The 12,948-nt window shown below is 45.9% G+C and overlaps 1 protein-coding gene across 8 annotated transcripts in view; it reads left to right on the top strand.

The window, feature by feature from the left end:
- LOC105687713 (phosphatase and actin regulator 2-like) overlaps nucleotides 1–12,948 on the top strand; it is a 137,420-nt gene that overhangs the window by 50,493 nt on the left and 73,979 nt on the right. The window contains exon 1 of one of the 8 annotated variants that reach the window (XM_048652892.1): nucleotides 1,795–1,852. The exons of the other annotated variants lie outside the window; for them this stretch is intronic. Coding sequence (XP_048508849.1) covers nucleotides 1,810–1,852 — 43 coding nt within the window. The 5' untranslated portion in view covers nucleotides 1,795–1,809. Of the gene's footprint in view, nucleotides 1–1,794; nucleotides 1,853–12,948 lie in introns of those variants that run through there. 8 annotated transcript variants of the gene reach the window in all.

Here is a 12,948-nt window from a genome sequence, read left to right as displayed (position 1 = left end):
AAAAGTTAGCTACAATTTCTGAAGGCTCTCATTCTTTGCTCGTGTTTTAAAACTCACGGGTAACTCGTTCTGGACTACCTTGTAGAATGTACACGAGTATCGATTCGAACTATAAGTTTCTTACGTCGAGTTACGCTCGATCGAACAGAATTGATTCCATAGCCCCGGTGCTTCTGCTGCGGAGGAGCTCACGTAACGGCAGATCCGAGGATCGGTACGCTCGTTGTATACGTATGATACCGTATCTCAAACGACGTCTTGAGACGTACCACTTGTGCCGTCGGTACGTATTCTCGTACTATAACGCGATAGTCAAGGTGCAGTAGGCGAAAATACATTTTTTTTTTAATTAATTAATTAATCAATTAATTTTAAGCTTTCGCACCCGACACTCGTTGATAAATCTCTGCTGAATTATACTCTCGAACAAATGTGATTCCGATCCAATTACGCGTCATCGTGGGTGCGCATGAATCGCAGAAATGGTAAAACCAAGTGACAATGTCGATCGCATTCGACGCAGTTATTCTATTCGGAAACTTTCACCGTTCCGTGTACAGCGAACTCGTACAACAGTAGACGGATGAATGAGTCCGCGATTGCAAATGAAGTGTGACCCAGTACCATCGTTGATGGCGTTTTTACCGAAGACGTACCGCGGGCAAGTTCAGAAACGACCGTTAACAAATATTATCCATGGGTCCATCGGATGTCCCTCGATGTATAATACAACAGAGATGTATAATACGAGAATGAAGTATACCAATAACGGTGAGGATAACGACCGGATGAAGATGTGTTTCATATCATCCGCAGGATTTATATGTAGCCATTTCACGCGTTGACTCGCAGCTGTCGATTCGTACGCAGAGAAAAAAATTTGACAACCGGGGATAATGGAACGGAATTTCGCGAGGTAACAGAAAATATCGAAAGGGATTTTCAACTGTATATCATTAACGGTACGTACAGACCGATTGATTTCGAAGCTATCGACCGCATCTATACCATAGTCCGTCGCGTTACAGCGACGTGACTGTGGATTTCCGGACGGGGTCGTCGCAGAAAATATTGACCGCGATCGAAATGACTTTGAAGTGGCAACTGCAACGGCGCCTAGGCTCGTTGTTATTATATCAATAATTATCCAGTTCCCCCTTTCCCTTCGTCGTCGTACGCCTCCCTACCCTACCACATATATATGTGTCACGCAAGGAGTGTACGCCATACGTTACAACTTGCCCACGCATCTTGCGGTATTTTCACTCTCTCTTTATTAGCGGACTGGAAGCTCGCTGAGAAGCAGAAAGGCATTTGAACGCAAGTGCATGTTTAGCGAACGAAGTGCGATGGAGACACTCGATTCTCTTTGTAACCGAGCTCGTGTTACCCGAGGAGAACCGTTGGCATTGCGAAGGTGAACGGGTACCGACGTTCCTAATAACGTTCTTTGCTCCCACAACGGCAAATTTATAGCGCGAATGATACATACCTACATATATGTACAAGATCTACTGTACATCGTTCGATTGTTCAGCACCTTTCGCACAGTATATATACGTTAAGGTCTGTGAGAACGTCGAACGTGCGATTTTTTTCTCTTTTTTTTTTTTCTAATTCTCTATTGTGTGCCGTGTACGTGATACTATAGATTTTTTTTTTTTTTTTTTTTTACAACGAAAAGTGTGACGAAAAGATGGTAGTCGGACGGGGTAATCTCGTGCGACGGTGACGATCGTTGACGAGATTGAGTGAATTTTTTTCCAAACAGCTCCGTCGAGTCGATTTCGGAAACTCCGAGGTTTCGAGATGCGGTGTGACGGTGGCTTCGCTGCCACCGCTGTTGCTGGAGGTGTGTAGCACTTATCTCGGTGAAAAATCGATATGGGAAACTGTCTGATCGTATCCGAGTGAAGCCCGGTTTACGAGATGCTGCAGCCACCGTCGGCTAACGGTAGACTTTTCAAACGTTCAAAGTGGCTGAATATTCCTCTCGTTGGTTGCCTGGGGCCTTGTTTTAACTTTCGTTCGCTCGTCGGTTGTCCTTACGGTTAGGTAACAGACGACTTATATATCGCGTGTTTGCGAGATAGAGAGAGAGAGAGAGAAAGAGAGAGAATTTAAATATGTGTCTAGCCGTGTGACGGTAGAATTTGAGGAGGAGTGTTTTTGATGCGTCGATTTTTCAACGGTCGGAAAATATGCGCGAGTGAAAAAAAATCGTTTATTTTTTCTTTCCTCGTCGGGATTTTAAACGCTGCGGAATGTCGATTTGACGGATGTTGATCGTTTATCGAATGGGATTTTGTGAATGAAAATATGTGAACGCCACGCGATTCGTAATTCGCGGATCGACTGAGATAAGTTGGCGGACGCGAAAAATTGGCAACCGGCCCGCGCCATAGTAACGGCCAATCGTCAGCTGCGAAAAATATTAGGAGTAACTTCTCATTCCAACGTAAGATATTTTACCAGATATATAATATAATCGGTCAAGGTAACACGAATTTTAACACTCGATCATCGTCACTTTTTCTTTTTTTTTTTTTTTCTCTTACATTTCATTAACTCAATAAAACGTGTTACTATCGTAACAAGGTTATTCAAACGGTGTAGATTCCGCAGCTAAACATCACGCTCTGTATTTACGAGATAACGACGGCTCAGCCAATCGTCCCCGACGGTTTAATCGAACCACGTCGTCGGAACATTTGAATTCTTTCCAATAAAATAAATGATCCACAAAGAATTTCGGGTCACCTCGGATACCAAGATCGAAATACCGGGATAATTCGGAGCTTCGGTGGAAGCAGGAATCGCACGATAGAAATTCATTATTTTTGCCAATCGTGCCAAATTTTGCACGCGTCCTTTTATCGACCGTGTATCCGTTCATTTTCGCGGACTTTTCCGACGCATCCGCCTCTTCTGGATGAAATCGTGAAAATTTCCCGGCCGTTCTTTCCATTTTGTATTTATTTCTCTCGCGTCAATTTTCCTAACCAACGGTAGTTTCCACGACGTTATTATATTTTTACCTCACTTACAGCTCGACCAAAAGCGATGGTCGAGAATGTTTGTCCGAGAAATATGCCGACGGCGACCGCGAATATCATATGTTGCCCTAGATTTGCAAAACTGTTGGTAAATATCAATCATCATTACCATCTTAATCATCGGCATCGTCGTCATTTTTATTCATCGTTACTCAACAGGATAATTCTACTCACCGTCGTAATTTAATTTCGAGAAAAAACTCACGCCGGACTCCGACTCTTCGACGCAAGACATTACGTGACGATGCAGGTATATATTCAGCTCGCTGATAATTCATCGTTGTTAAGTATGTTAATTCGGGGACGATTATCATCTGAAAACTAATTAGTAATACTTGTATAGTTTTTCTCACAATATTTTCCATCTTTCTTCATTCGGTTAGACATTTCTTGTATTTCATCACTCGAGTTACGACGTTGAGTCGCATGCAAGCCTCAGATATGGTAAATTTACGCACAGCTCATAATAATCTTCGCAGAATAAATATCGCAATTATTCATGCCCACTTCCGGTGGGGGAATATTTAATCCTCGTTATGTACCGTACATTTATCCTAATACCTGTAATTAATTTTCTCATAAAAAGTCATTACGGTTTAATTACACAATCTGAAAAATTTTTTTTGCTTTTCGACCGATCGTTCCGGAAGACTCGTACGCGATATCCGAGTTGGAAGAACGAGATCGCTCAACCTGGCGTCGAATCATCTATTCTCCATCGTTCGACTTTCGTCGTGTTTCATTGGATATTTACGATGTGACTCGCGCGCATTGTAACGTGTCTACCTTGACGGTAGCCTCGCGTTCTTGGATTACAAATTTGAAACGAACCGTTCGAAATACGATGTAAGACACGCGTGGACGGCTCGCGGCACGGCAGTACGTACGTACCTACGTACCTACCATATGACCCGCCGGTGTTGTTGGCTCCCACAAGTTCCCAGTTTAGAACTCAACTCGCCTTCCTTTCCTCAGTTCGAGGACGGGACCGCTAGGCTGTTGTGTTTTTCTCGCTTGTAAAGGCACGTGACGCTATGCAGCGGCGCAAAGCCTCCTCTCGCGGAGGCGTACGAGTGTCGGCGTCGCGACGCCCGAGGTGAACCAACTTCAAATATTCACATCTGCATTTACCGCTTCGTACAATGTTCACACACACACGCGCACGCACGCACACGCACCCATACCTGTCCCATAAATATTAATACGCTGTGCAACCGAACTCACCATTCATGCGTGCCCGAATTGCTTTCCATTTTTTTTTCCTTTTTTTTTTTATCACAGAAATTCCATCCGCCGAAACGTTAATTACGCCCGAATAATTGCGACGTCATTTTCGGATCACATCGTTCGAATCGCGTACGTCGAATACACCGCGGAGCGTAGGTATGACTCGTAAATCATTTGGCAGTTGGTCAAGGGTCGGATGGATGATGTGCATAACGGCTATTACACGGTCATACGTACGCTACAATGGCGCGGCGCGTGTGGGGTGAAAACGTAGCCTCCATGCACTGTAAACGTATATACGTATGGGCCATGTGGTATCTTATGCGTAGGTGCGGTGCGTGACGCAGGTAAATTAGTGGAATGTTCGGTCAACCTGTAGGGCGTCCTTTCGCGTGATGCATAAGGTGGAGAGGCGACAGCCGGCGCCGACGTGTATGCTCGCGCTGGTGATGCAGGTGCAATTTAATGTTTTCCTCAACAGTCGCAGGTTTGAAATTGACTAAATTCATCAGCAGGTAGCGATACATATTTGATTATTTAATGCGGTGTATGTACGCGTAGCGCGAAGAGAATGAAATTTTATCGGCTGTCAGAAACAGGGCCGAGTTTCTTCCTTCGATCGATGTCAGTCGGACGGAATATTATTCACGGTGTATTGTATTTCGTGGGAGAAATGAAATAAATTTGCCGATCAATCATTCGCTCGGTTCGTATCGATTTCGCGGCTCGATTTTAAATTGGAAAAATTTCAGTTCGTACAGCTGCATTCGATGCACCTCGCAATTAAAGCGAGTAATAAATTTTTATAACACACAATATCGCGTGGGTATGTAGGTAATGGGTAGGTTAGAAATGCGACCCCGTAAAACCGGTGTATTTGTTCCGGGAATTATAGGACAGGACGTTACACCATTGAGCTACATTAAACTTCCTGCAATTACCGCCTTTCTAGACGATAGTGCTGGCAATGCGCGGGAGTTCCACGGCAATTCCGAACGAATCGCTTTTTCCCCAACTCCCGGTTACGCCGCGGACTCCAGGCTACGGAGCAACCACTCGATATTCATTCACATTTCAATTACCCTGCATTTCGAGCGTAATATATTATGTAAATTAATCGAGCTACGGCACCTCGCGTGTAAATTTTGTAAATCGAGTGTCGCAGGGCGTACGGTCGCTATTGAATTTTCGATTCCGCGAGACTGCAGTGTCGCAAATTGTCGAGCAATGTTTTTTTTTTTTTTTTTTATCTTATCCGACAGACGTGCAGCTTAAAAAAAATATTCCACCATACATATATGTATATGTACAATCCGAATGGCATGTAAACGAAACAGTGACTTCAGTGTGGACGTAGGATAATTTTATTTCAAAGTAACAGTCTCGTCACAGTCGTTGGTAATACCAATCATTGATACAAATGAGCGTAGCGTTAGAATTGCACGGATCATTGAAGCGGCTACGCTGGCGCGAGCTTCGGGCGTGAGTACAACGGGCCTTCTTTATTAATTTAAGCGTCTTTGGCCGATGACTCAGTGGGGGGGGGGGGGGGGGGGGAGTAACGTCCATCGCGCGTAATTAAGTGAACGGAGTTTCAAGTGGATTTAGTGGATATATGCACAACCGGTCGCTTGTGCGCTCGTTTATCGCCTACGGTTCCCCTCCCCCCTTAGAGAAAGAACATCGGCTCGACTGTAACGCCACGTGGATTACGATACCGAAAGAAAAGACGACAGCGAGAGCAGGTGGCGAGCTCGTAGTTTCCTATACATGCATATATCCCTGTACACGAGAACTCGTCTACCTGCGTTCCCTCTCTCTCTCTCCGTTTGTATCCCTCTCCTCTTGTTGTTACCCCTTCCAAAGCTGTGCGGCTACGGATGTTCCTCCGGGTCTCCCCACCTGCGCTAAAAAACCATCGTCCGCTGGAACAGAACGCCGGCAGCACAAATACGACAAACACCGTTAAACCTACGGACCCAACGCACGCGCGTTACTTATATTTCACTTGACGCACACGCCTGCAGTAACATTGTAGAAAACTCCTTCGACGCGACGCGTCGGAGGCATCGAAGAGCAACGGTAACCGCGAATCATAATTTACGATCAAAGGTCAATATCTCCGTTCACCTCTGACGTTGTTGACGCTGGTCGCGGGCAGCCTCTTCTATTCGTTGCTAAATTTTCAACGATTGTCGAGAGTACGGACCGACGTAAAAACTATTTCGACAAATTCGTGCCTCGAGGAGCAAACTGGAGGCAAAGCTCGATCGATGTTTTTTTTTTATTCATCGTCATCTCAAAAAAGCTCCGACGCTATTTTACACCGAAAACATTTTAAGTACGTTTAAGCGTCAACAGGGGTGCCGCGGAAGGATGAAGCTTGCAGGTCGTTGTGATCGATGAGGCTCGCGAGCCTCGCGGCACTCCATATGCTTGCAATTTATGGAGCAAAAAAAAAACAAAAAAAAAACGAAAAGAAAAGAAAAAATGAAGAAAACTTAATAAACGGGGGAAAAACAAGCGTGATATTGTAAAGCTGAATCAATCTCCTCGTTGACGGAGTGTATATGGAGGGCGCATGCAGAAACGGCCCACCAACTCTTCCACGGGTTAGACATATATGTATACCTATTCGCCGTTCTTTGAGCGTACGGAGTGCTTAAAGACCCCGAACAACCCATGCAGGGCACAGGCCTAGTAACGGATGCAAGTGCCACTCGAAATTGAACAAGTGTTTCCTCTCTGTTCTCAGCGTTATCACAATGTTTCTCCTTTGTTTCATTCCTTGGGAATGTAACACGATTGAGGGTAACGAGTGGGCGGCACTTGTAAGATTTTTGAGGATCGTTTCAACCCTTTTTTCGTTTTATATTTTTAATTTTTCTTCACCGTTTCGAAGCGACGCTCATTTCCCTCGTAAAACCTAATCGAGTTACCCGCAGTACAGGAGAAACTACGATTGTAGAAAGTTTGTAATTCTTGATAATATCACGGTTAGCCGGAAAACGTGAGAAAAATCTTCTGTGCCCTCATCACTTCGTTATTCCGTTGTATATTATTGCGAGCCATCCGATCGACTTTGCTATCCGTACTGCTACTCGGAACAATTGCACCTTTTTTTTTTTCTTTCTACGACATTCGGTTTATACCGTTTCAGCATTGACGACACTATTTTTTTTTTTTTTAACTCGCGATTCAGGACGAACAGATCTGACCGAGATAATATTACATTCCTGGCCTCGATCTGTCCGTCAATCGTTAAAATTGGTAATAGAAATCGTCAAGTGCTCCGATGTATAGGTATAGCAGTAATAAAACTGACGAAGAACTTTTTTTCTCTGATGAGAAATTTAACACCGAATAATCAAAATTTCACGAAATACGTAGACGGTTGGTTGCGAGCCACCCTGTATAGGTACGTTACGTACGTACGTATAAATATGTATACATACCTCGAGTTATCGGTGTCGTTCGTGCTCGTGGAATGGATGGAATAAATTGAAATTATCATTCGCTCGTACAGTTCTGGAATATAATGGCGGCGAACGATTTGTCTTCGTTGATTGAATCAGTTACGCGTCGCATTGGCGGGGATCGGTGTTTCTACTCTTTCGCATTTTACAGCAATCCTATCCCCTCGATTCGCGGCAACTCTCCGTAGATCGGAATACTTGTACATCGTCGCGCGCGCACACACACACGGGTACTCCAATCCTCGGATAGACGAGATTTAACATTCGTACGATTTTTATCAACTTGAAACATTACGCCACTTATACACGGCGTCTGTTACACCGTACCGTAATGGAGATACGATTAACATCGATCGTTCCTCGCTACGTTTCGACATAGTTTCACTATATGCACGTGCATTCTTATATTTATACGCGAGTTCACGTGTGTGCGCTCGTAATTATACGTGCGAAAAAACCACTTCCGCTGCTCCCTGATACCTACGTACCGAAGGTAAATGCAACGTGTGCAACAGCGGTATACGGAACCCGGACCCCCCCCGGACAACTCTTGGACGTACGTCCGAATGGGGTTTTGCTCTCCGGGTATAACGAAACCTCAAGAGAGAGAGAGAGAGACAGGAAAAACTAACAAGGAAACGTGTCAATTAGCACGTTTTAAATGTCACGCAATGATCTCGTCTGCTACGTTACGGTATGCGAGTGTTGTGAAGTCACCTGTCATTATGCACTCTTCGGGTATGCGTCACAAACTGAGATCACCTCGTACGGCGGCTAGATAGGGTCGAGCGTTTTGATTTTTCCGGGGAAAATTCATCACCGTAATTGAACCCGTGGATTCACTCGGCGAATTCGGGTCTCTCGGAAAAATCCCATCGCTCAACGTTAGCCCATATTAGAGAAGTCTCTTCTGGAAAATGTCTCCAGAAGTGCAGCTGTATATCGAGGCGGCTGCGACTCTGTGATATTTATACTCGATACTCGTTCCCCAGTAGTGTACGAAAGGAGAGGAGACCGGCGAGTAGCTCTAGTGTAAAGTGAGAGATCGAGGATGCTCCGGTGAAGCGCTTTTTTTTATTTTATTTTTCTATTTTTCAATTTTTTTTTTTTTTCTCCCTAAGCGTTCACGGTTAGAGAGTCTGGCGCACAGATATGAGCGGGTCTCGATGAAGCTTTTGTGGCTTTCCAGTGATTAGGTTTGGCTGGCGTTGAGCACGTTTCTCGCGTCTGCGACGAACGGCGTGTTGTCGGAGTTTCTCCTATCTTTTCCTCTCTTCCCTCTGCTCTGTTCGTTTTTTCTTCGGACCTTTTTGTTTTTTTTTTACCTTTTCTCGTTTTGTCTCCACGCGAGTCGGAGGTGGCACCGGGGGTCCACCAGCTGGCGGGGTGGGTACACTCGGTTACCATCGTTGAGAAATCAAATTACCGCCTCCGCGATGTCGGCCAGACGAAACCGTGGCACAGGTTATTCTGGCAAGTTTCCTTCGGAAGCGAACGTTCTCCGCACTCCAATAACGCTTAACTTCGGCTAGATTGTTCTTGACTTACGCTAACGAGACGCCATACGCCAACGTCGTCGTCGTCGTCGTCGTCGGCATCCCCTTATACTCCTGTAGGCAATCAACCGTCATTCGATTCGTTGCATCAACGCTGACGGTGGATTTATCAGTGAACCGGCCCCAAAAATAACCTTGTTATCGAAACTGACCTGCCCGTATGCTTTAACGATCAATATTTACAGTCCGTCAAGGTCCCGCCCTTTCACAGAATTTTCACGGACTCTCGTGGATTGATAAAATTTTTTATCGAAGCTTCCATCCGCACGTGTCTGATCCCTTGAATTCGTACAACGATTGAAATTTTGTTCGCGATAAGGACGAGGGTTTGTTTTTTTTTTTTTTTTTTCGTTGAATCCGATAACATTTCATTATTCCCAAATGATACTCCGAGCCCACGTGAGTGTAACTTTCGTATCCGATGGCGAACGCGGGTCGTGACCACGGACACTGTGCAAATCATACGTACTCGCGTACGTACGCACGTTCGAAACGTAATCGTGTGCGTTGCGTGGCCGACTGTACAGTAGTTACACCGTGGTTTCAGGTTCACATCGGGTCAGATCAGGTTGACAACCAGTGGCCAGATAATTGGAGACTGAAAACAAAGTGGCGTAGCCATGGCAACTCCCTTGGCCAACCTCCCGAGTCCCTTTATCGCCGTACCCGCGCCCTGCGTAGCCGCCCTTCGCTCCTCGCCTCGTCCGCCGCCCTGCGCCGCTTCACGATTTTCCTCCCTTTTACCGTCGTTCGCCGTTACTCCTATCAAGCGCCATATATTTTGCCATTTTCACAACGTGCCGAATCAGCGATAGTTGTTAAGCACGGAAAATGTGCGATTATCCGACTCGACGAAATCTCCCGCTAAAGAAGATATCGAAAAACTGAAGCACAGCTTTTCGCAGATTTTTATTTCTTTTTTTTTTTCTTTCTTTCTTTGTATCTCTCCTCGAACTCGGCTGATGTGTATCGTAGGAATGTGCCGCGGCGTATTTAGCTGAGGTATACGGGAGGGAGGGAAGTCGACTCGTTAGAGCCCTTGATCTTGGACGGAGCGACTAACATCCATTAATCTGGTATCCGATGATCGGAGTTGTCTTTTGTGTAACTTGGTTAGTACCCCGTATCGTTTCATCTCCATTCGTTATCATTCCCGTAGAGATTACCCATCTCACCCGACCCCGTACCCTGCGAGATTTCCTCCCTCTTTCAACTTCCGTATACCCTCTCACATCCGATGAGTCTGCCGCCGAAGACCCACGTGCGTATAGTAGACCTCCCGGCGTATAAACATTCGAAGCGGGACTCGTTATTAACTCGTAAATCTCTGGGTGAGTCGCTCCGCAACGCAACCCCACAAACTCCGAGAAGAAACGAAACATCCACCCGGTCCGTCACCCCCGAGTCAAAGTTCCATATCCGCGGTTTCCCGGGTTGACAGACCAAAGACAAACTACCCGTTCTCTCTCTCTCTCTCTTACTCTCTCTCTCTGTCCTTCTCGTTGCTCGTGTTTGTACAAGATGTAGTCCAATTTTGACGAAATCGTAATGACCGAGGGAAGTTTGTACCGTAACGTTTATATCCTCGGGTCGCTGGTACAGCGGGGAGTCGTTGAATCAAAGGGATGTACCGTTTCCATTTTTCGTCGTTTCTTGAGATTTCGTTGGAATTTCACAATGCGATTCGGTTGTCACATGGATTTCTTGAATCGGCGGACGAACGACTCGCCAGACGCCGAGCTTGATATAGTCATGCGCTTGTACGAGGCTTTGAAACTTAAATTGAGACGTTATAAGAAATAAGTGACAATTTTTCAGCCCGTGTAATACTTGTAATACCGTATATAGCTGGTTACGTTAATACCTACAAGAAAACCCTTTCAGAGTTGCTGACATCGTTCGCACTCGACGATATTTCATTCCGCGGTATGAGAAATGAGGGATGGGGAAATTTGGACGGGGGATAAAATATGCTCTGTGTCTTGAAACGACAATTTCCTGACACCCGGGGCTAATAATGGCTTAGAACGTGTCCCGGGGCAATTCCGTTTGCCCCCGCCGTAGCGGGGGTGAGGTTCGTACGTATAGCGGGGGTGTCTTTCAACCCCAGGAAACGACAACGCGATCCTAAGTGCTGCTTAGAACCTATTGGAATCGAATCTTTCGCCAATTCTATCTCACGGTGTCTCTCGGCGCTCGCCACATGAAAGCACCGCTCGATCATTTTGACGCTACGCGTCCTACCCGCGCCCTACGGTAACGGAATGAAATGGGGCGTTCGAAGGGTCCTGAGATTCGAATATATATATATATAAATATATACTTCATTTACATCTCGATTTCATGCGCGGGTCAATTGATTGTACTCGACGCACGCACGGCGAGGCGTGTAAAAATTATTCAGATCCAGGATACGTAAATCGAGAGATTTATCGTTCGAGTTTTTATCAATTCAAAAATCAGAGATTCCCCGCCCCCCGTATCACGTTCAGCGGACTTTGGCAAGTTTCAGAAATCTTTTTCACCTCCGTGAATACAGCGAGGCCAGCATATCGTATAGATGTCGTTACGTCGCCATCCACATCTGGGTCAAAGAGAACGGCGCCTCAGCCTCAGCCCGGGTCACAAGGGATTTAGTTGGGTCAAGCTGGATCGGGTGGGATTATTCTAAGAACTTTTTGGGTGGTGCCGGATGGTAATGACTGTTTCACGCCTAGTTTGACCCTCGACGTTTTTCGACCTCCGCGCTTTCGCCCGATACGATAAATTATTTGTATTATTTATCCGGACGTGGAACGGTATTGTCCGAGACGAAAAGCTATAGGCGTTGCAACAAGTTTCGTCGACGAATGTCCGAGGCGATTTTTCTCCATCCTTCTGCGAGATGAAAATCTCCGCGTACCGGGTCGATTCGATACCGAGGACGATCGAAATTAGGTCAAAGGTCGAACGATCGTGGGTTACGTAATTAGCCAAAGAGCGGAGGATGGATGAATCACATGTCGGCGGTGGGGAGTGTCGAGTTGCCTGTATACGCTACGTAATGTAGTTGGTACGAAAATTAGGAGGGCGCCGACGGCGAACCAGCTTGTAGAACTAGACTGAATGGATAGAAGAGGAGAAACTGGGCTTTGTTTGCACTCGAACGATCAAAAGATAGAGAACGCCGTGCAACCTTTGTCGGCACACTTTGCCCGTAGAATTACAAGGCACCCACGCAATAACCAGTTACCACACGGCCCAGAGCTAGCCGCTCTCTCTCTCTCTCTCTCTCTCTCTCCATTCTTCTTTTTATCCACCTCTGCGTCTCAACGGTCCTGTGTCATCGCTTAGAAATCGGAACCTGCGTCTTCGTTCATCTTCCCTGCTATCGGAACGATCGCTCGTCATCCCGATGATGACCCACCTTTCATAAAACGATCCGATCGTCGCGTGTTTGACGTACTTTAGAATCATGTCTATTGTACCGACCATATTAATCGTGTCTAGAGATCGAGTGTATTGAATCGTCGATGAGGTGACGCGAACACCTATCCCAATTTTCATTCACCTCATATTCCGGAAATGATCGCCATCCGCATCGATGCCTGGCAATCGCTTAACGCGGTTCTATACCGACGGGCCTTGAACGAT

Source organism: Athalia rosae, chromosome 3, assembly GCF_917208135.1.
Source record: "Athalia rosae chromosome 3, iyAthRosa1.1, whole genome shotgun sequence".
NCBI lineage: Eukaryota > Metazoa > Arthropoda > Insecta > Hymenoptera > Athaliidae > Athalia > Athalia rosae.
The sequence above is the reverse complement of the archived record's forward strand: the minus strand, read 5'-3'. Positions and strand labels throughout refer to the sequence as shown.